Source organism: Heptranchias perlo, chromosome 18 (genome assembly GCF_035084215.1).
Source record: "Heptranchias perlo isolate sHepPer1 chromosome 18, sHepPer1.hap1, whole genome shotgun sequence".
Taxonomy (NCBI): domain Eukaryota; kingdom Metazoa; phylum Chordata; class Chondrichthyes; order Hexanchiformes; family Hexanchidae; genus Heptranchias; species Heptranchias perlo.
In genome coordinates, this window is record NC_090342.1 from 32,828,342 (window position 1) to 32,848,399 (window position 20,058).

A 20,058-nucleotide genomic window follows, 5' to 3' on the forward strand; every position below is an offset into this window, starting at 1 on the left:
TTGATGACATGTTGAAGGCTGCGGAGAACATGGCGTAGTTTCTCCGCTCCGGGGAAGTACTTGACGACGAAGGGTACTCTGTTGGTTGCGTCCCGTGTTAGTCTTCTGAGGAGGTCTATGCGATTTTTCGCTGTGGCCCGTCGGAACTGTCGATTGATGAGTCGAGCGTCATATCCCGTTCTTACCAGGGCGTCTTTCAGAGTCTGTAGGTGTCCATCCCGTTCCTCCTCGTCTGAGCAGACCCTGTGTATTCGCAGGGCCTGTCCATAGGGGATGGCCTCTTTGACGTGGTTAGGGTGGAAGCTGGAAAAGTGGAGCATCGTGAGATTGTCCGTGGGCTTGCGGTAGAGTGAGGTGCTGAGGTGCCCGTCTTTGATGGAGCTTCGTGTGTCCAAGAAAGAAACTGATTCTGAGGAGTAGTCCATGGTGAGCTTGATGGTGGGATGGAACTTGTTGATGTTATCGTGTAGTCTCTTTAGTGATTCTTCGCCGTGGATCCATAGAAAGAAAATGTCGTCGATGTATCTGGTGTATAGCGTTGGTTGGAGGTCCTGTGCAGTGAAGAAGTCCTGCTCGAACTTGTGCATGAAAATGTTGGCGTATTGGGGTGCAAATTTGGTCCCCATGGCTGTTCCGTGTGTTTGGGTAAAGAACTGGTTGTCGAAGGTGAAGACATTGTGATCCAGGATGAAGCGGATGAGTTGTAGGATGGCGTCTGGAGATTGGCTGTTGTTGGTATTGAGTATTGATGCTGTCGCAGCGATGCCGTCATCGTGGGGGATACTGGTGTAGAGTACCGAGACGTCCATCGTGGTGAGAAGTGTTCCTGGTTCAACTGGTCCATGGGTACTGAGTTTTTGTAGGAAGTCTGTAGTGTCGCGACAGAAGCTGGGGGTTCCCTGTACGATGGGTTTCAGGATGCCCTCGATGTATCCAGAGAGGTTCTCACACAGGGTTCCGTTGCCTGATACGATAGGACGTCCGGGTGTGTTGGCTTTGTGTATCTTTGGGAGGCAGTAGAAGTCTCCCACGCGGGGAGTACGTGGGATGAGAGTGCGTAGGATGCTTTGAAGGTCTGGATCGAAGGTCTTGATCAGTTTGTTGAGCTGGTGGGTGTGTTCTTTGGTCGGATCTGCGGGTAACCGTCTGTAGTGTTCCTGGTTGTCCAGTTGTCGGTATGCTTCTTTGCAATAGTCCGTTCTGTTCTGTATGACGATGGCTCCTCCTTTGTCTGCTGGTTTGATGACGATGTTGCAGTTGGTCTTGAGAGCGTTGATGGCATTGCGTTGTGCTCGGGTGACATTCTGGACTGCCTTCTGAGTGCGCCTGATGAATCTGGCATTGACGCATTTCCTGACAGCTTGGGCATACATGTCAAGCTGAGGGCAGCGACCCTCCGGAGGAGTCCAGTTTGACTCTGGACATGCCAGATCATCGACACAGATACCACCATCACACGAGAGGACACCACCCACCAGGTGCATGGTTCATACTCCTGTGACTCGGCCAACGTTGTCTACCTCATACGTTGCAGGAAAGGATGCCCCGGAGCATGGTACATTGGCGAGACCATGCAGACACTGCGACAACGGATGAACGGACACCGCGCAACAATCGCCAGACAGGAGGGTTCCCTCCCAGTCGGGGAACACTTCAGCAGTCAGGGACATTCAGCCACCGATCTTCAGGTAAGCGTTCTCCAAGGCGGCCTTCGAGACACACGACAACGCAAAATCGTCGAGCAGAAATTGATAGCCAAGTTCCGCACCCATGAGGACGGCCTCAACCGGGATCTTGGGTTCATGTCACGCTACACGTTACCCCACCAGCGAACAAAAGCTATCTGTTTTTAATATAATGGGTCATTTGCTGGCTTTCTCTGCCTTCCAGATGTTTCTGCCTCTCTCTGTTTTTTTTCCTGTTTGTTTTTTTGTTGAATGTGTATTCGGGGGTTCTGTAGGTGACACCTCTCTGTCTGAACACGGTGATTGCCTTGGCAATGGGCAGTCTGTAAACACCATGTATTGTTCAATATGTATAAATGCGTAGGCTTCAAGGAGCTCTTGACATTTACCTGAGGAAGGAGGAAGCCTCTGAAAGCTTGTAGATTTCAAATAAAAATTGTTGGACTATAACTTGGTGTTGTAAAATTGTTTACAATTACTCTTTTTATATATCCATGCTTTAAAACAGCACTTAGAACATAGACACTCCAGCGAGTATTTTCTGAAATGCAAGTACAGGCTGCTGCATAAAACATGTCCAATAAGAAATGGATTCCTTAAAGAGCTACTTTGCTCCACATATGGATTCTTCCCTAACTTTGTTTCAGTTCCTGATGAACGTGACTCATTACTGTTGAATCCTAACAAAAAAAAATCCATAGCTAAAACAAAATGCCAGAAGGTGGCGTTGTTCTTCACTGGTTTGCGATGGATGCTTTCAGTCTGGTTCACAGACTGTTTTATTAAGTTCAAATACATGAACTACAATCGTCTGAGTGAGATTTCTTAACTGTATGAGAATTTTTCCTGTAGCTTTAAGCAGCTTGCCAGCCCTGTATGGGTTTCTATATTTAAAAAGGGACAGAACCATCAACCAGGGAGTTTTCAGGCAGGTTTATTTCCTGTAATACCCCATGCCACCACATTGGCCAATGGCGATAGTAGACACTACAGCAGAGGCTAGGTTTAGAGACCATAACGCAATGGCAACTAACACGTAATTGTGTCATCCTCCATTCACCATGGAAATATTGCTCCTTAAAAAACTGGTATCATATTGTCCCATTGTTCCAGCAGCTTGTTATGTGGCTCAGGTACAAGCAATAGAATTACAAGACGGTCCAGAGATATAAACTGTGGCAGTGCTGTGAACCAGACTGAAAGCACCCATATCAAACCCGTGAACACCAATGCCACCTTCTGGCATTTTGTTCCAGCTGCGGATTTTTTTTTGTTAGGATTCAACTTCTGTACCTGTAGAGCAATGAATAAAGTGGAATTTTGTTAAGAAGAGGTACTCAGTTACTCCCCACTCTGGCCTTCTATAACCCTGATCTTTATCTTCAATCTATTTTTATGCATGTTAAAACTTCTTTTACAGGAGAAAAGAAGTTTCAACATTTTAAAAAGAATGCTTAGTTTTTTTTAACCTATTTTAAATAGGGCATCTAATTCTTAGCCTTTGGTATCTATCAGGTTCTTATCTGATTTCCCCCCTACCAATATACTGGCTTTGTTAAAAACATGAATTTAATTTTTTTTAAAACATTCTTTCTGCAATAACAGCAGATATTACTAGAGAATAAATATATATTTGCTTTGCATGTAAGTGCTGGTGCATGAGGAAACTGTGCTAATGGGTTAATATTTGATTTGAAGTTAACTGAATTAGTTGCTAACAATTGCCCATACTCCTAACTTTGAAAGAAAGAAAAAAATTGTAATTATATAGCACCATTCACGACCCCAGTACGTCCCAAGTACTTCACAGCCAATTAAGGACTTTTGAAGTGTAGTCATAGGAACATAAGAACAGGAGAAGGCTATTTAGCCTCTCGAGCCTGTTCAGCCATTCAATGAGATAATGGCTGATCTATGACCTAACTCCATAAACCCACCTTAGCCCCAGATCCATTAATACCTTTGGTTAACAAAAATCTATCAATCTCAGATTTAAAATTAACAATTGAGCTAGCATCAACTGCCGTTTGCGGAAGATTGTTCCAAACTTCTACCACCCTTTGCGTGTAGAAGTGTTTCCTAACTTCACTCCTGAAAGTCCTGTCTCCAATTTTTAGGCCATGTCCCCTAGTTCTAGTCTCCCCGACCAGCGGAAGTAGTTTCTCTCCATCTACCCTATCAGTTCCCCTCAATATCTTGAAAACTTCGATCAAATCACCCCTTAATCTTCTAAATTCCTGGGAATACAACCCTAGTTTGTGTCATCTCTCCTCGTAATTTAACACTTGGGGGGGGGGTTTTAAACCCCAAGAACGGGCGGGTTGGGAGCGGGTGGGAGTTGAAAATAGTTTTTTTTTGGGTCGCATCCGCAAAATTTTCGGACTTCGCATTTGCAATGAGAAGCCCGTACCTTTACGCGCCAACATTAAACCCGGAAATAAAGCCGGGTGGCGGTCGCAACCAAAAAACAACCAATTTCAACTCCCACCTGCCCCCAACCCATCCGTTCTTGGGGTTTAAAATCACCCCTTGGAGTCCAGGTATCATTCTAGTAAATCTACGCTGCACTCTCTCCAAAGCCAATATATCATCAATATATAGTCACTGTTGTATCGTAGGCAAATGTGGCAGCCAATTTACAGAGCAAGGTCCACAAAGAGCAATGAGATCAATGACTAGATAATCTATTTTAAAGATGTTGGTTGACAGATAAACGTTGGCCCGGACATCAGGAGTACTCCCTTGCTGTTCTTTCAAATAATGCCTTGGGATCTTTTTACATCCACCTGAGAGGGCAGACTTGATTTAATGTCTCATCTGAAAGAATACCTCAGTACTGCACTGGTATCAGACTAGATTATGTACTCAAGTCTCTGGAGTGGGGCTTGAACCTATGACTTCTGACTTAAAGGCAAGAGAGTTACCACTAAGCCAAAATTGATACTTCTGGGAGCATATATTTCTAATGCACAATTACATTGGTTGCTAACATTTTTTTTGATCATTACCTCCTTGTTAAATCAGCAACGTACAGATTTAGTCAGGATTCACCACCACCTCCCTCGAGCCTCCACGGCCTTTGATTTGTCATACCCGTCCAGTAAAATCGGTGGGTTCCCCACGCGATCGCGAGTAAATTGAATCCACTTACCTTGGCTTCCCATTGGAAACCTGTGCAGTGGGTAGACTGCGCACCCGCATCATAGGCTGTCACCTGGAGGAGCCCTATTTAAAGGGGCAGCCCTCCAATGCTGCTCCTGCAGCAAACAGCCAAAATTACAGCATGGAGCAGCCCAAGGGAAAGGCTGCTCCCAGATTTAATGATGCCTCACTCCAGGTCTTACTGGATGGGGTGAGGAGGAGGAGGGAGATCTTCTACCCGGCAAACGGGATGAAGTGGCCTACCTCTGCCACCAAGAAGGCCTGGCTCGAGGTGGCAGAGGAGATCAGCAGCACCAGCAACACATCCTGCACCTGGATCCAGTGCAGGAAGCACTTCAATGACCTAACTAGGTCAGCCAAAGTGAGTACACTTACTCATTCTCCTACACTCCGTCTTCCACATCACCGCCCCCACCTCACAACTCCTTCTGCACTGACAACACTACCCTATCATATCACTTGGCACACCCACTCAAACCTCATCCTCAACTTACCTGCACTTCCTCACCTCCCTAGTACTCATCCCACCACTACCACTCAACCCAACCCAATCCTCATACAGTCTCATGGCTCTGTCTCATACTCATCCTCTGATGCATCTCTTTCACGGTCACCCTCACCCAACCTGCCACTACTTCTGCTGCAGCCACAGGGGATGCATCACGTATGAGTAGTAGGAAGCGTAAGCACAAAGGGGATGCACAAAGGTGTTTGACACTTTGTCATGTTTTTTATTTATACTTGTTTTGTTTTCCATTCACAATAATTCTTATTATTATCATCACTACTGCCACGTCTTGCCCATTCTTGACTGGCTTGTGCAATAACTCCCATTCATGAGGTTCACCATGAACACCCACACTTGATGCCACCCATTGGGTCAGTCTATAGTGGGTGTAGGTGTAGTTTCACGACTGTTTTGTGCAGGGGGCGGGGGAGGGGGCTGGTGTGGCCACTGCTCTGTCCAGGTGGTGAGGACTGGACTCTTCACACTGTCTGATGTTAGGAGAACCGTTCACATATCAGTGACTCCCTGGCCTCACGAGCAGCCAGGTGAGCTGCTGTTCTGCCCATGGGTTGCTCCTCCTCCTCCTCAATATGGGTGGCAGATGTGGATGGGGCCTCCTCCAGCGGCACCCCTCTCTGTTGTGCCATGATGTGTAGGGCACAACACACGACTATAATGCGTCCCACTCTGTCTGGTGTGTATTGAAGCGCTCCCCCAGAACGATCAAAGCACCTGAAGCACATCTTGAACAGCCCTATAGCATGCTCAATTGTAGACCTGGTAGCGATGTGGCTGTCGTTATATCAACGCTGTTGCTCGGTGGTGGGGTTCCTCAGAGGTGTCATAAGCCACGTGTGCAGGGGATATCCCTTGTCCCGAGGAGCCAGCCCTTGTGGGTGTTGGGTGCGTGGAAGAGGGGCGGGACATTGGACTCCCGGAGGATGAAGGAATCATGGCAGCTGCCAGGGTATCTGGCACACACGTGACAAAATCTCTTGCGGTGGTCACAGATGAGCTGAGCGTTGATGGAGTGATAGCCCTTCCTGTTGATGAACAGTCCTGGCTCGTGTGGAGGTGCTCGTATTGCTATACAGGTGCAATCGATTACACCCTGCTCCCGTGGGAAGCCAGCCACGGCGTGGAATCCCACTGCCCTCTCCGTCTGGCTGAGGTCATCTATGGGGAAGTTGATATAATGCAAGGCCCTGCAAAACAAGCCATCGGTGACCTGCCTTATGTACTTGTGTGCAGACGACTGAGACCCCGGCGATGTCCCTGGTGGCACCCTGGAATGATCCGGAGGCAAAGAAGTTGAGGACAGTGGTGACTTTGACAGCGACAGGTAAGGAAATGCTGCTCGGGTCAGCGGGGAGCAGATCATCATTAAGGAGGCTGCAGATGTCCTGACTACCTGGCGACTGACTCTGAGCTTCCATATGCACTGCTCCTCAGAGAGGTCCAAGAAGCCGAGCCTCGGTCTGTAGACCCTGTGGCGAGGGTAGTGCCTCCTGCGACGCCGCTCTCTCTGTTGTTGCCCTCCGTGCTCTTGTGCAGGTGCCTGTGGCGCATCACTGTGTTGTGGAGCTCCACGTGGCGGAGGTGGACGGCGTGCTTGGCGAGGCTGGTGATATTGCTCGTCCTCGGATGAAGTGATGAATGCAGCTATGGCGCCCCCCCATCCTGACGGTATGAGTTTGAGGGGGTGCGCAAAGTAGGTAAGTGTGTTTGCACAGCAGAGTTTAGGGTATAAATTAAGGATTTTGAGTGTAAAGACAAAGTTTTGTCTGCAAAACTTTGTCTGAAGTGACAGAGTTCCCTGCTGCAATAAATGAAGTTTTCCCCCCACCTGTCAAATAAACCTTTGCATCTCCCACTGGCTGCTGGCTGAAACACGTCTGCTTAAACAGGGAGTGTTTCCCACAGCACGGGAAACGCGTTGAGAATACTTGAAAATTCCACCCCTGCCAAAATCTCCTGTCAATGAGGTCTGTCAAGGACCTCAACTAGGTAAGGAAGTATTTAAATTGTCATCCCGCTGGCTTTAATTGCCGGTAGGAGTCCCGCATGCGGGAGCTGTGCGCGCACCTGAATGCATCACTGGGGAACCCGGAAGTGGGCGGGTTGGAGCCGGGCTCCAGACCCGCTCCGGGATTCCCCGATTTTACGAGCCCCCCCCGCCACCAACGCACCCGCTCGGCCATCCTAAAATCGACCCCATTGTCTTCGGTCCCCGCCACAAACTCCATTCCCCAGCAACCGAATTCATCCCTCTCCCTGGCCAATGTCTGAGGCTGAACCAGACTGTTCGCAATCTTGGCGTCCTATTTGACCCTGAGATGAACTTCCAACCACATATCTGCTACATCGCCAAGACCGCCTACTTCCACCTCCGTAACATTGCCCATCTCTGCCCCTGCCTCAGCTCATCTGCTGCTGAAACCCTCATCCATGCCTTTGTTACTACTAGACTTGACTATTCCAATGCTCTCCTGGCTGGCCTCGCCTCTCCCTATCTCTGTAACCTCCTCCAATTCTTGCCTCTTGCACATCCTCGATTTTAATCGCTCCACCATTGGAGGCCGTCCGTGCCTTCAGCTGACTAGGCCCTAAGCTCTGGAATTCCCCCCCTAAACCTGTCCTCCTTTAAGATGCTCCTTAAAACTTACCTCTTTGACCAACCTGTCTCCTTATGTGGCTCGGTGTCAAATTTTGTTTGCAAATCATTCCTGTGCAATGCCTTGAGACGATTTACTACATTAAGGATGTACGAGGAGGAGGAGGAGGAGGAGGAGGATGATGATTCCCACAGTACATAATTCTTTCCAGTTAAATCTGATGCTAAAGCACCTCAGGGATCTGACAGAATTCCAGTGGTGACCATCTATAAATGCCTCTGTTAATACGCTCTACAGTATATCACAGGATGAGCAATGTGAACATGCTTCAATGACAAGAGGCAGGCTCCCCTGGATTAGGTGCTCTTACCAAAACTGTGTTTGGTAGAATTTGCATTTATTAATATAAATGGGACTGGTTATTTTGTTCTGAATTTCAGCCATCAAATTAAAGATCTTCAACTGCTCTAATAATATTTCAATACAACACTTAGTGCTGACCCACAAGCACACTCCATGTGTGGTGAACCCAATGGAAGTGCTAGCCTAAAAATGTACCATTCCTGTGCTCTACAGCAGAGCTCTTTGATACATGAGTCTGGACCAACACCATGCTAGCTCAATGTTTTAAATGTAAATACTTGTCACTGTACCTAACAGTCGGAACATGCACACTGTTGCTAAGATTCTATGGGGTTCTGCATGTTATGCTATCACACAGGGCACGGTCTCCTTCCATCATTTGCAACTTTCTCGCAACCCCTCTCCACATGGATGCCTTCTTGTGCTTACTTATGATCATTCATTCAGTTGAACTGCGCTTACAAGCCTCACAGAGTGAACCGATGCCACCACTGAGGAACAGGCATGTAAACTGCCTCTTGACGTGAAGGCCTTAGAGAGGGTGCAGAAGAGATTTACTAGAATGATTCCTGGAATGAGGAACTTCAGTTACGTGAAGCTAGGGTTGTTCTCCTTAGAGCAATTGTAAACAATTTTACAACACCAAGTTATAGTCCAGCAATTTTATTTTAAATTCACAAGCTTTCGGAGACTTCCTCCTTCCTCAGGTAAATGTTTACCTGAGGAAGGAGGAAGTCTCCGAAAGCTTGTGAATTTAAAATAAAATTGCTGGACTATAACTTGGTGTTGTAAAACTCCTTAGAGCAGAGAAGGTTGAGAGGAAATTTGATGGAGGTATTCAAAATCATGAAGGGTCTAGACAGAGTAGATAGAGAGAAACTCTTCCCATTGGCGGAAGGGTCAAGAACCAGAGGACATTGATTTAAGGTGATTGGCAAAAGAACCAAAGGTGACATGAGGAAAAACCTCTTTTACACAGCGAGTGGTTAGGATCTGGAATGCACTGCCTGAGGGGGTGGTGAAGACAGATTCAATCATGGCCTTCAAAAGGGAACTGGATAAGTACTTGATGGGAAAAAATTTGCAGGGCTACGGGGATAGGGCGGGGGAGTGGGACTAGCTGGATTGCTCTTGCAAAGAGCCAGCACGGACTCGATGGGCTGAATAGCCTCCTTCTGTGCTGTAACCATTCTGTGATTCTATGATTGTGTCTGACTCATTTGACTCATCATCCACTGGCTCACAACTATTGAGTGGCACCAGGATGAAGATTGTACTTGGGACTCCTGTGTCAGTTTATTGCACACCCGATACACTGCGCAACGTCACACAGCCTCCAACAAACCACAAACACCATATAACAGTCAGACAACAGTCAAGAACAATGTACTCCCTGGGTCACATAGAAACCCTTCCTCCTAGGTGAATATTTGGAGGTTGCCATATCTGCCCATCAAGGATTTCACTTTTTTAAAAAACCTTCATAATCCTGAGTGAGACAACTGTTCTAAAGCTAGTTAGTAACCTAGTGTAGGCAGTTTTGCAGACACCACATTTACACACACTGGAAATAGGGTTACTAACTCTGGTTGGATGTATTCCTGGAGCTTTGGTCACGTGACATATGATCACATGATGTTTGCCCTCAGTTTGCAAATTGCATTTACCATATAAATGTTTGGTCCCCTGTAGTTAAGAACATAATAATAGGAGCAGGAGTGGGCCATACAGACCCTCGATCCTTCTCTGCCATTCAATCTGATCGTGGCTGACCTTCGACCTCAACTCCACTTTCCCGCCCGATCCCTATATCCCTTGATTCCCCTAGAGTCTGGAAATCTGTCTCTCAACCTTGAATATATTCAACAACTCAGCATCCACAGCCCTCTGGGGTAGAGAATTCCAAAGATTCACAACACTCTGAGAGAAGAAATTCCTCCTCATCTCAGTCTTAAATGGCCAGCCCCTTATCCTGTGACTATGCCCTCTAGTTCTAGACTCTCCAGCTAGGGGAAACAACCTCTGAGCCTCTACCCTGTCAAGCCCCCTCAGAATCTTTTATGTTTCAATTAGATCACCTCTCATTCTTCTAAACTCCAGAGAGTATAGGCCCATTCTACTCAACCTTGCCTCATAGGACAACCCTCTCATCCCAGGAATTAATCTAGTGAACCTTCGCTGCACCGCCTCTAAGGCAAGTATATCCTTCCTTAGATAAGGAGACCAAAACTGTACACAGGGTAAGGTCTCACCAAAGCCCTGTACAATTGTAGTAAGACTTCCTTACTCTTGTACTCCAACCCCCTTGCAATAAAGGCCAACATTCCATTTGCTTTCCTAATTGCTTGCTGCACCTGCATGCTAACTTTTTGTGTTTCTTGTATGAGGACACCCAAATCTCTCTGAACACCATTATTTAATAGTTTCTCACCATTTAAAAAATATTCTGTTTTTCTATTCTTCCTACCAAAGTGAATAACCTCACATTTCCCCACATTATACTCTATCTGCCACCTTCTTGCCGACTCACTTAACCTGTCTATATCCCTTTGCAGACTCTTTGTGTCCTCCTCATAGCTTACTTTTCCACCTAGCTTTGTATCATCAGCAAACTTGGATACATTACACTCAGTCCCTCCATCTAAGTCATTAATAAGAATTGTAAATAGCTGAGGCCCAAGCACCGATTCTTGTGGCACCCCACTAGTTACAGCCTGCCAACCTGAAAATGACCCGTTTATTCCTACTCTCTGTTTTCTGTCCGTTAACCAATCCTCTATCCATGATAATATGATACCCCCAAACCCATGAGCCTTTATCTTGTGTAACAACCTTTTATGTTATCGAATGCCTTTTGAAAATCCAAATATATGACATCCATTGGTTTCCCATTATTTACCCTGCTAGTTACAGCCTCAAAAGACTGTAATAGGTTTTCCCGATGACTGATACCAGGCTAACTGGCCTGTAGTTCCCCGTTTTCTCTCTTCCCTCCTTTCTTGAATAGCGGAGTTACATTTGCTACCTTCCAATCCGCTGGGACCGTTCTAGAATCTAGGGAATTTTAGAAGATCATAACCAATGCATCCACTATCTCTGAAGCCATCAGGTCTAGGGGATTCATCAGCTTTTAGTCCCATTAGTTTCTCAAGTACTTTTTCTCTACTGATAATAATTACTTTAAGTTCCTCACTCTCATTAGCCCCTTGGTTCCGCACTATTTCTGGTATGCTTTTTGTGTCTTCTTCTGTGATGATAGATACAAAATATTTGTTTAATGCATCTGCCATTTTCTGATTCCCCATTTTAACTTCTCCTGTCTCAGCCTCTAGGGGACCAATGTTTACTTTTGCTACTTTCTTCCTTTTTACATACTTGTAGAAGCTCTTCCAATTGAGTGTCCTTGCTCATGATTAACAGTATATTTAGAAAAAAAATACAAGAATAGTTAAAGTGAACTGAACACTGTTATGTACACGTTTTTTTTTGTTACCATCTTATCTATTACAAAGTCAAGATTTATAAGGCGAACCCACATTTTTAGGCTTGTTCCTTTGGAAAATTTAGAAGTTGCATCGGTCCAAGTCACTTTCCTAAATTTATGTACTAGATTTTATAGCAGTATATTTAACAAAAAAATAATTATTTGTCCAGTTTTATCTCTGATCTGCTTTGATTTAATTTTGTACATGTTGATATTTGCACTGTTATTGAAATATAAAGGTGTCATGTCGACTGAATTAATTTCAAATGAAGCATGTTCAAACAAAACAAATACCTTTTGAAGATTCCTAGTTTTATCAAGTGGTTTAAACAGAAAATAAGAGTAGTGCAGCCCAGTGTTATGCATGTGTTTTTTGTAGTCTATTTGTAAGTGTCAGCTGTGGCTCAGTGGCAGCACTCTCACCTCTGAGTCAAAAGGTTGTGGGTTCATAGTCCCGCTCCAGAGACATGAGCACAAAATCTAGGCTGACACTCCGGTGCAGTGCCAAGTGGGTGCTGCACTATCGGAGGTGCCATCTTTCAGATGAGACGTTAAACCGAGTCCCCGTTTGCCTTCTCATGTGGATATAAAAGAACCCATGACACTATCGAAGAAGAGCAAGGGAGTTCTCCGCGGTGTCCTGGCCAATATTTATCCCTCAATCAACAGTGCTAAAAAACAGATTATCTGGTCATTATCTCATTGCTATTTGTGGGACCTTGCTGTGTACAAATTGGCTGCCTACATTACAACAGTGACTACACTTCAAAAGTACTTCATTGGCTGTAAATTGCTTTGGGATTTCCTGAGGATGTGAAAGGTGCTATATAAATGTAAGTCTCTTTTTTTTACATCACATCTATATTAAGAAATACAGTTTGAAATTAATTCTGTTTTTCTAAATTTGTTTAAACCGGTCCTTTATTTGTGTTTTAAGATATTTTGTAAATCCATCTCACCCCTTGTCCGGTTTTAGACATGGCCCAAATTTTGGAACCCTACTTGCGCCGCCCATGCCAATTAGCCAGTGTTGACCGCTCCGCAGCCTTTCGTGAGTTCTTCATTGTGAGCCTGGTGGCAGGGAGGGTTTGGCACCGGAACTTGAAGCTGTTACACGAGAGGTCCTGTGTGCGAGACCACTAGAAAGTGGTAGCATGTGTAGATAGCTCGCTAGCAGCATGGAAGCAATCTATGATTGATATTCTCTAATCACATACACAAACCATCTATAATATCGATTACCTCCATCCCTACGCACCCCAGTGCCTCTGAAATCCTCATTCGGACATTTGCCAACTTGATGGTCCGCTAACTTCCTGAGCTGCCCCCTACACAAATTCCAACTCATCCCATTTTTGGCTGCATTTTATCTTACACTAAATCCACATCTATCCTTGTCAACTTCACTTTCAGTCATCTGTAATTGTTCTCCCAACTGCTGCTTAGTGGTCAGTGCCCCTTATGAAGGGCATGAGGATGTTTCATTATCTTAAAGGTTCTACATAGATGATAGTTGTGTGTCTGTCTGAAATATTGTGCAGTTTGTTTGCTGTTCATGTGCGATTCTATATAGTTTGAGATTTAATGTTTTAAAATACTGTTCATAACAGTTAATATTTGTACATACAAAAAAATAATAAACTAAAAAGGATAGTATTTCTTATGGCCTATATCAGAATGTCGACAGAGTACAAGTCATTATTCAGGAATACTGTAAAAACTAGACAAGATAGGGTCACGAACAAAGCAGCAAGCTTCCTCTGGATTAACAGATGTGACACACAATAGGTTTGTTCCGTTTGGCTATCAGGATTGAACCTGGTCATTTTGTTTCAAACTTTAATTGGGTTAGTGGAAGCTCATATAGTTCCAAAATTCTTGGTATCCACTTTTTAGTGGCACACAATAGCCAAGAGTGTAGTATAGTGTACATTTATGACAATAAACAAGAAAAATTGTTTTAATATCTTATGTCAGCTTTCAGTTCTGTGGAAATCTGTATGCTGGGAACTGTAGTGAGATAATAAAGAAACATGAATTGATAATTCACACTACAACTTCCAGTGTATGAATAGGAGGGTCTCCAGGGAGAGCCCAGAGGAGCTCTGTGTAAAAACTCCCTGTTTCAACGGCAATTATGTTTGCAACAAATCACTGTTACATTATATTCAACCAATGGTTCCAAAATAGCACAGATCCTTACACACACACACACACTGAAAATGCACACAGATTATTAGTATCCAGAAAATTTGGCTAAACTTTGACAATCCAATTCATTATAACATGTAATTATCACAGAAAAGAAATTCAGTTGATTTTGGGCTGCTTTAGAAAGAGCTCACTGGTACACATGGGTATTTCTTTATTTATGTTGCGCTCTAAATCAAGCTTTTTAAAATTAATTCTCAGGATGTCAGCATCACTGGCAAGGCTGACATTTATTACCCATCCCTAGTTGTCCTGAGAAGATGGTGGTGGACTTTCATCTTTAAAATTGTTCTAATATCTTATGTCAGCACTTGGTTCTGTGGAAATCTGTATGCTGGGAGCTGCAGCGTGATGATAAAGAATCATAAATTGTGTGGTGAAGGTCTTTGTAGCATTTTGATAAAACTGAGTGGCTTGCTGGCCGCTTCAGAGGGCAGTTTAAGAGTTAACCATATTGGTGTGGAACTGGAGTAATATATAGAACCATAGAAAGTTTACAGCAAGGAAGGAGGCCATTTGGCCCATTGAGTCCGTGCCAGCTTTATGCAAGAGCAATCCAGCTAGTCCCACTTCCCCGCTAAAGGCCAAACCAGGTAAGCACGGCAGGTTTCCTTCTCAAAAGGAAATTAATGAACCAGTTGGGTTTTTACAACAATCCGACAGCTTCATGGTCACTTTTACTGATATTAGCTATTTAGTTGCAGAATTAATTTTTTTTCAACTTAATCCAAATTCTCAAACAGCCATAGTAAATTTTTCACTCATGTTCTCTAGATAATTAGTCCAGGCCTCTGGATTACTAGTCCAGTAACAGAACCACTACTGTACCACACCCCTGAAATATAAGGGGTATGGTACAGTAGTGATGCAATATGAGTTGGTGTTTGGGGTGAGGATCCTTCATCAGAATATCATGCTGATGAGGTAGTCTGCACCCTTGGTGTTGATCTGATTCATTTTCTACCAGGCTCTTGAGCCACTAGAGCCTGCTCCACTTGTCCAGTTTTTCATGTTGTCTCGCTACCTGTCTCATTCCCCCACCTCTTTCAGCTATTCACACTTTCTCTGTGTCTTGTACATGTCTTTATTTCTTTGATTTCTCTCCTTATGCCTCCTATTGGTTCATGTTAATATCACTTCTGCCATTTAACCATCTCCTGTTTTCCATTTAAGTGCTTTAAAAGCCTTTCTATTTCTTTTTGTGTGGGTCTGTGTGTTTTGCCCTTCCCTTTGTTCTGTTCCTTTATAAATGCTGTTCATTGGTAATTCCAGTTTTGATAAAAGATCTGTGTTAAACTGTCTGTTCTCTTCCTAGATGTTGCCTGAGCTGCTGAGTGTTTCCAGGTTTTTCTGTTTTTGTTTTCAAATTCCCGGCATCTGCAGTGTTTTGCTTTTTGTAAATATAGCTATTTTACACACAGTAACAAGATAATTTGACATCCTTCAAAATCGACATAGTGGCAACTTATTTTTTTTTAACAATTACAGAGGACCACGTTCTGCTAAATGGTTATACTAGAGGCTTAGGATGAGTAGAGTTCATTGAGGCCCCATTGACCAAAAGGCTGGCAGGAATGGCACGAAGGCAGATGGCTCAGATGATCAAAGGTAAACGTCTCTGCACTAATAGTGGGCAGGTTTTGGGGTATGTGACAAATTACAGAACTGGACGTAAATCAAATTCTGGCGAGATCCAACAGCCCAATAAAGCAAAATATGGAAAATGCGCAAAACAAAAGTGAAGAGGCAGCACATCGATTGCTCGGCCCTGCAAGTAAATAGAGTGGGAGGAGGCTCATGTGGAGCATAAATACCGGCATCACCGCATGGCCAATTTCTATGATAATGCAGCTTTCTGATCCAATTTCAACCCTTGCCCCCACCACAAAACCAAATCCTAAAATTCAGGATATCAAAAAAAAGAAGTAAACCAAACCTTTTGGTTCTAACCCAACACCCTCAGTAACTCCCTTCCAGCCAACCTTGCTGGACCAACCGTTACCCAACAACCAAACTGGCCAACAAACACCTACCAGTCAGTGTGCGGGTCGTCGATCACCAAGAGAATCTTCGGTTTCCTTATGATGGGGACGATGGGTCCAGCGGCGGGCGTGCTCCCCGTTTGCTCCACTAATCCTGCAGCCGCTGCAGTTGTTTGCTTGACGGCGTTGGAGATGGAGCTGAGGATGGTGGAGCCCGTGGAGGGAGCCGGCGGCTGGCGGCGCTCGGTGGCTGGGGACACCGGTGAGCTGGTCGAACTGTCCGGACGCTGCAGATCCATCATATAACCATTTGGTAAATTCGCCACAAAACTGCTGTCTGAGAGGCGCCTCCGCAAGTAATTCATGTTCCTAAAAAAATGTAAGAGTGTTCTGAAAGAGTTGGGTTAGAGTTCAAGTGTGCAACCAGGCAACGATGGAAGGCTGGCCGCTTTCAGACTCCAAAGTATCTTGATGACTATTCTTGGTTTCTTTGTGGTAAGTTTGACACAGAGAAGCCGTAGCAAGCAGGCGGTTGTAGAGACCTGAAGATGAATGATCAGTTGTAGGGTTGTGATCTTCTCTGTGACACACCTGGACGTTCAGGCAGCTGTATCTTTCCTGTGGAGAACAAGACATTTCACAACAATCAGCGAGACAGGATTTACTTACACTCAGCACCAACTCACAACCCAAAATGTTATTAAGTAATGTTGGCTCCAGCTCTGGATCCATTGACTTTCCAACTAGATATCAAGGGGAAAAGCATCCAAATTGGAATCTTGCCAGATTTAACAATTACTGTAAAGATTATCAGTGCCATAATTACACAGGGTGCACAACTGGGACACCCAACACGGTGAATTATTGACATCAACTAGCCCATCATGAGGATGTAGAGGTTAGGGAAGAAAAAATGAAGGGCCTGTCTCCCTCTCTGTGGCCCCAGTGGTGGAGGTCTGGAACAAGCTTCCTCTGCAAGTCCACATGTCCAGGGAAGCTAAGGGGTATACGGTGTAAATATGGAAGAAAAAGAAAAATTAATTTTAAAAAGTAAACATTCAGTGGAGGACTAACTTTCTGCTGTTTATTCTTACTGCACCAACACAATGTGAACAATACGAGTCCAGGGCACTCACTGCTTAAAGGGGGAGGTTCCCTCTTTTACTTTTCCTGGTGGGAGCCCGTGCCACTACGAGTGCATCTTGCATCACCCGCTTGAGCTGGGGATGGGGAGGGGAATGTGGTTGGTGGGAGAAACAACGGAGACCAGCCTCTTCAGTCGGCTTTGGCAGCTCCACTACGCAGCTCCATCAAGCCCTATTTGCCCTCTTATGAAAGGGGACCAGTTTACTCACTGTGGCTTATCTGCCTTCAGGAGTTCAGGCCAGGATGTGAGCATAGACCTCCATGTGGGTCCCACTTCAACCAGACAGTAGGCTAGTACATCTCTTTCCCAGCCTGCCAGTGGATCTACAGACAGGGTCCGAGGAAGCTTCTAACTTTGAAGATCCCTGCCCCTGGTCATATCTCCTCTGACACAGGGGAATCATGTTAGGAACAGTCATATCCGGATTCCCGCCTACTTTGTGAACCCTAAGGGCACTGCCAGCCAACCTACAGCAGGAGTGCACCAGAAGGCCCATAGATTCTTAGAAGGAGGTGTGGCTTCGCCTGTGCAGGGATCAATCCGCTTACTTTCTTGGCGTGGCCATTTCCATGGCTCAAGCACACTCCCAGTGCAGGCTTGCTTTCTGGCTGGGCCTTGCACTGGGATCTGTCGGGCAGAAACAGGGGTGTAGCTGCACTGGGAACTGAGGGCTTCCCGAATGCAACAAAGAGCAAAATCTAATCCGAATTCTTAATTCATCCCATTATATTAACTAAAATGGTGTCATAGTATCATAGTAGGTACAGCATAGGAGGAGTCCATTCAGTCCATCATGTCTGCGCTGGTTCTTTGAAAGAGCTATCCAATTAGTCCCATTCACCTGCCCTTTCCCCATAGCCCGGTAAATTTTTTCCCTTCAAGTATTTATCCAATTCCCTTTTGAAAGTTGCTATTGTATCTGCTTCCACCACCCTTTCAGGCAGTGCATTCCAGATCATTACAACTCGCTGCGTAAAAAAAATGTTTCCTCATGTCGCCTCTGGCTCTTTTGCTGATCACCTTAAATCTGTGTCCTCTGGTTACCGACCCTTCTGCCACTGGAAACAGTTTTTCTTTATTTACTCTATCAAAACCATTCATGATTTTGAACACCTCTATCAAGTCACTGACATTATTGAATCACTTTCATTATGAAAAATGTGTTTATTGATCCTTTTTTGTTTGCCGAGGAAGTCAAAGCATGCATCATTTTTAACACAACTTCCTTCACTGGAATCTGTTTTTTGATCTGTTTAAAACTGCTTCAAGTAGAATATGTTAGGAATTTAGGTTCTGTGGAATCCATCGACGAAAAAGTAAACAGTTTATGAAGATGATCACAGAAGCATATAAATTACAGCAGAGAAGGAGGCTATTCATCCCATCGAGCATGTGATGGTGCTACCTCTTCAACTGGAGCTATCTATTTTAATCATAATTCCTCCCTAATATTCTTCCTATAATGTCCAGAACTGTATGCAATACTACAACTGTGACCTAACCAATTTCTTGTACAAATTCAACACTTTTTTGCTTTTATATTCAATGCCCTTAAATGTAAAACCCAGGATTCCTTTTGTCTTTTTATGGCTTTTCCTACTGCACTCCCACCATTAAAGATATATGCATCTGAACCCTTTGATCTCTCTGTTCTTGGACTCTGTGAAGAGTCTTAATATTTAGGGTATATTTCCTTTTGCTCTTCCCCCAAAACGTACTGCTCCACATTCAGCTGCATTGAACTGCATCTAGCATCTATCTTCCCACTCCACCAACCTTTCTATGTCCTTCTGCAGTGTTCTATATTCTTCTTCACATTTTGTCATGCCCTGAACATGCACCTTTACCACGTTAATATCAAATTAAGATTTTTACAAAAGCACAAATTAAAGGAGAAATGCTCTTCCAACACCTATAAAAAACACTTCACCTGGGGACAGGGGAAAGTGCTATTTAAATCTAACCCAGACTGAAACACAATTAATTAAGTTGGATCAGTCCACAGAATGGGTGTTGTGGGAAATGGAAATGCCACACTGGTGCAGCCGAGGAATTCCTCTGACATTTGAGTTAACTCAGAATGCCAACTGATCCCAAATTATGGGCAGCTGGTGCCCAAGGATTCCTGCCTATTAAGCAAAGTGGTGAAATTAAGTTGTGTGTGTATTTTCAATTTCTCGTCCACTTCCAATTCCCAACCCAGCGTAACTTTCTATGTGGCAGTAAAAAAGATGGGAGATGAGCAATCTAGTGTAGCCTGGACTACCAGCTTAACTCAGTACTAGCAGTCTTGCCACTGAGTCGGAAGGTTGTGGGTTCAAATTTGGATGAGGGAACCAAATGTAATATTTCCAAGTTGCTGACGTCACAAAACTAGGTGGGATCGTGAGTTGTGAGGAGGATGCAAAGAGGCTTCAAGGCGATTTAGACAAGTTGAGTGAGTGGGCAAATACATGGCAGATGTGGATAAATGTGAAGTTATCCACTTCGGAAGGAAAAACAGAAAGGCAAAGTATTATTTAAATGGTGATAGATTGGGAAATGTTGATGTACAAAGGGACCTGGGTGTCCTTGTACACCAGACACTGAAAGCAAACATGCAGATGCAGCAAGCAGTTAGGAAGGCAAATGGTATGTTGGCCTTCATTGCAAGAGGATTTGTGTACAGGAGTAAGGATGTCTTACCGCAGTTATACAGGGCCTTGGTGAGACCACACCTGGAGTATTGTGTGCAGTTTTGGTCTCCTTTCCTAAGAAAGGATATTCTTGTCATAGAGGGAGTGCAGCGAAGGTTCACCAGACTGATTCCTGGGATGGCAGGACTGTATGAGGAGAGATTGGGTCGACTCGGCCTGGATTCACTTGAGTTTAGAAGAATGAGAGGCGATCTCATTGAAACAT

The 20,058-nt window shown here is 44.6% G+C and overlaps 1 protein-coding gene across 1 annotated transcript in view; it reads right to left on the bottom strand.

The window, feature by feature from the left end:
- LOC137334736 (synapsin-3-like) overlaps positions 1-16,375 on the bottom strand; it is a 202,772-nt gene extending 186,397 nt beyond the window's left edge. The window contains exon 1 of the mRNA XM_067999649.1: positions 16,062-16,375. Within this exon, the coding sequence (XP_067855750.1) occupies positions 16,062-16,375 (314 nt within the window). The remainder of the gene's footprint in view (positions 1-16,061) is intronic.
- Between the last annotated feature and the right edge of the window lie 3,683 nt (positions 16,376-20,058).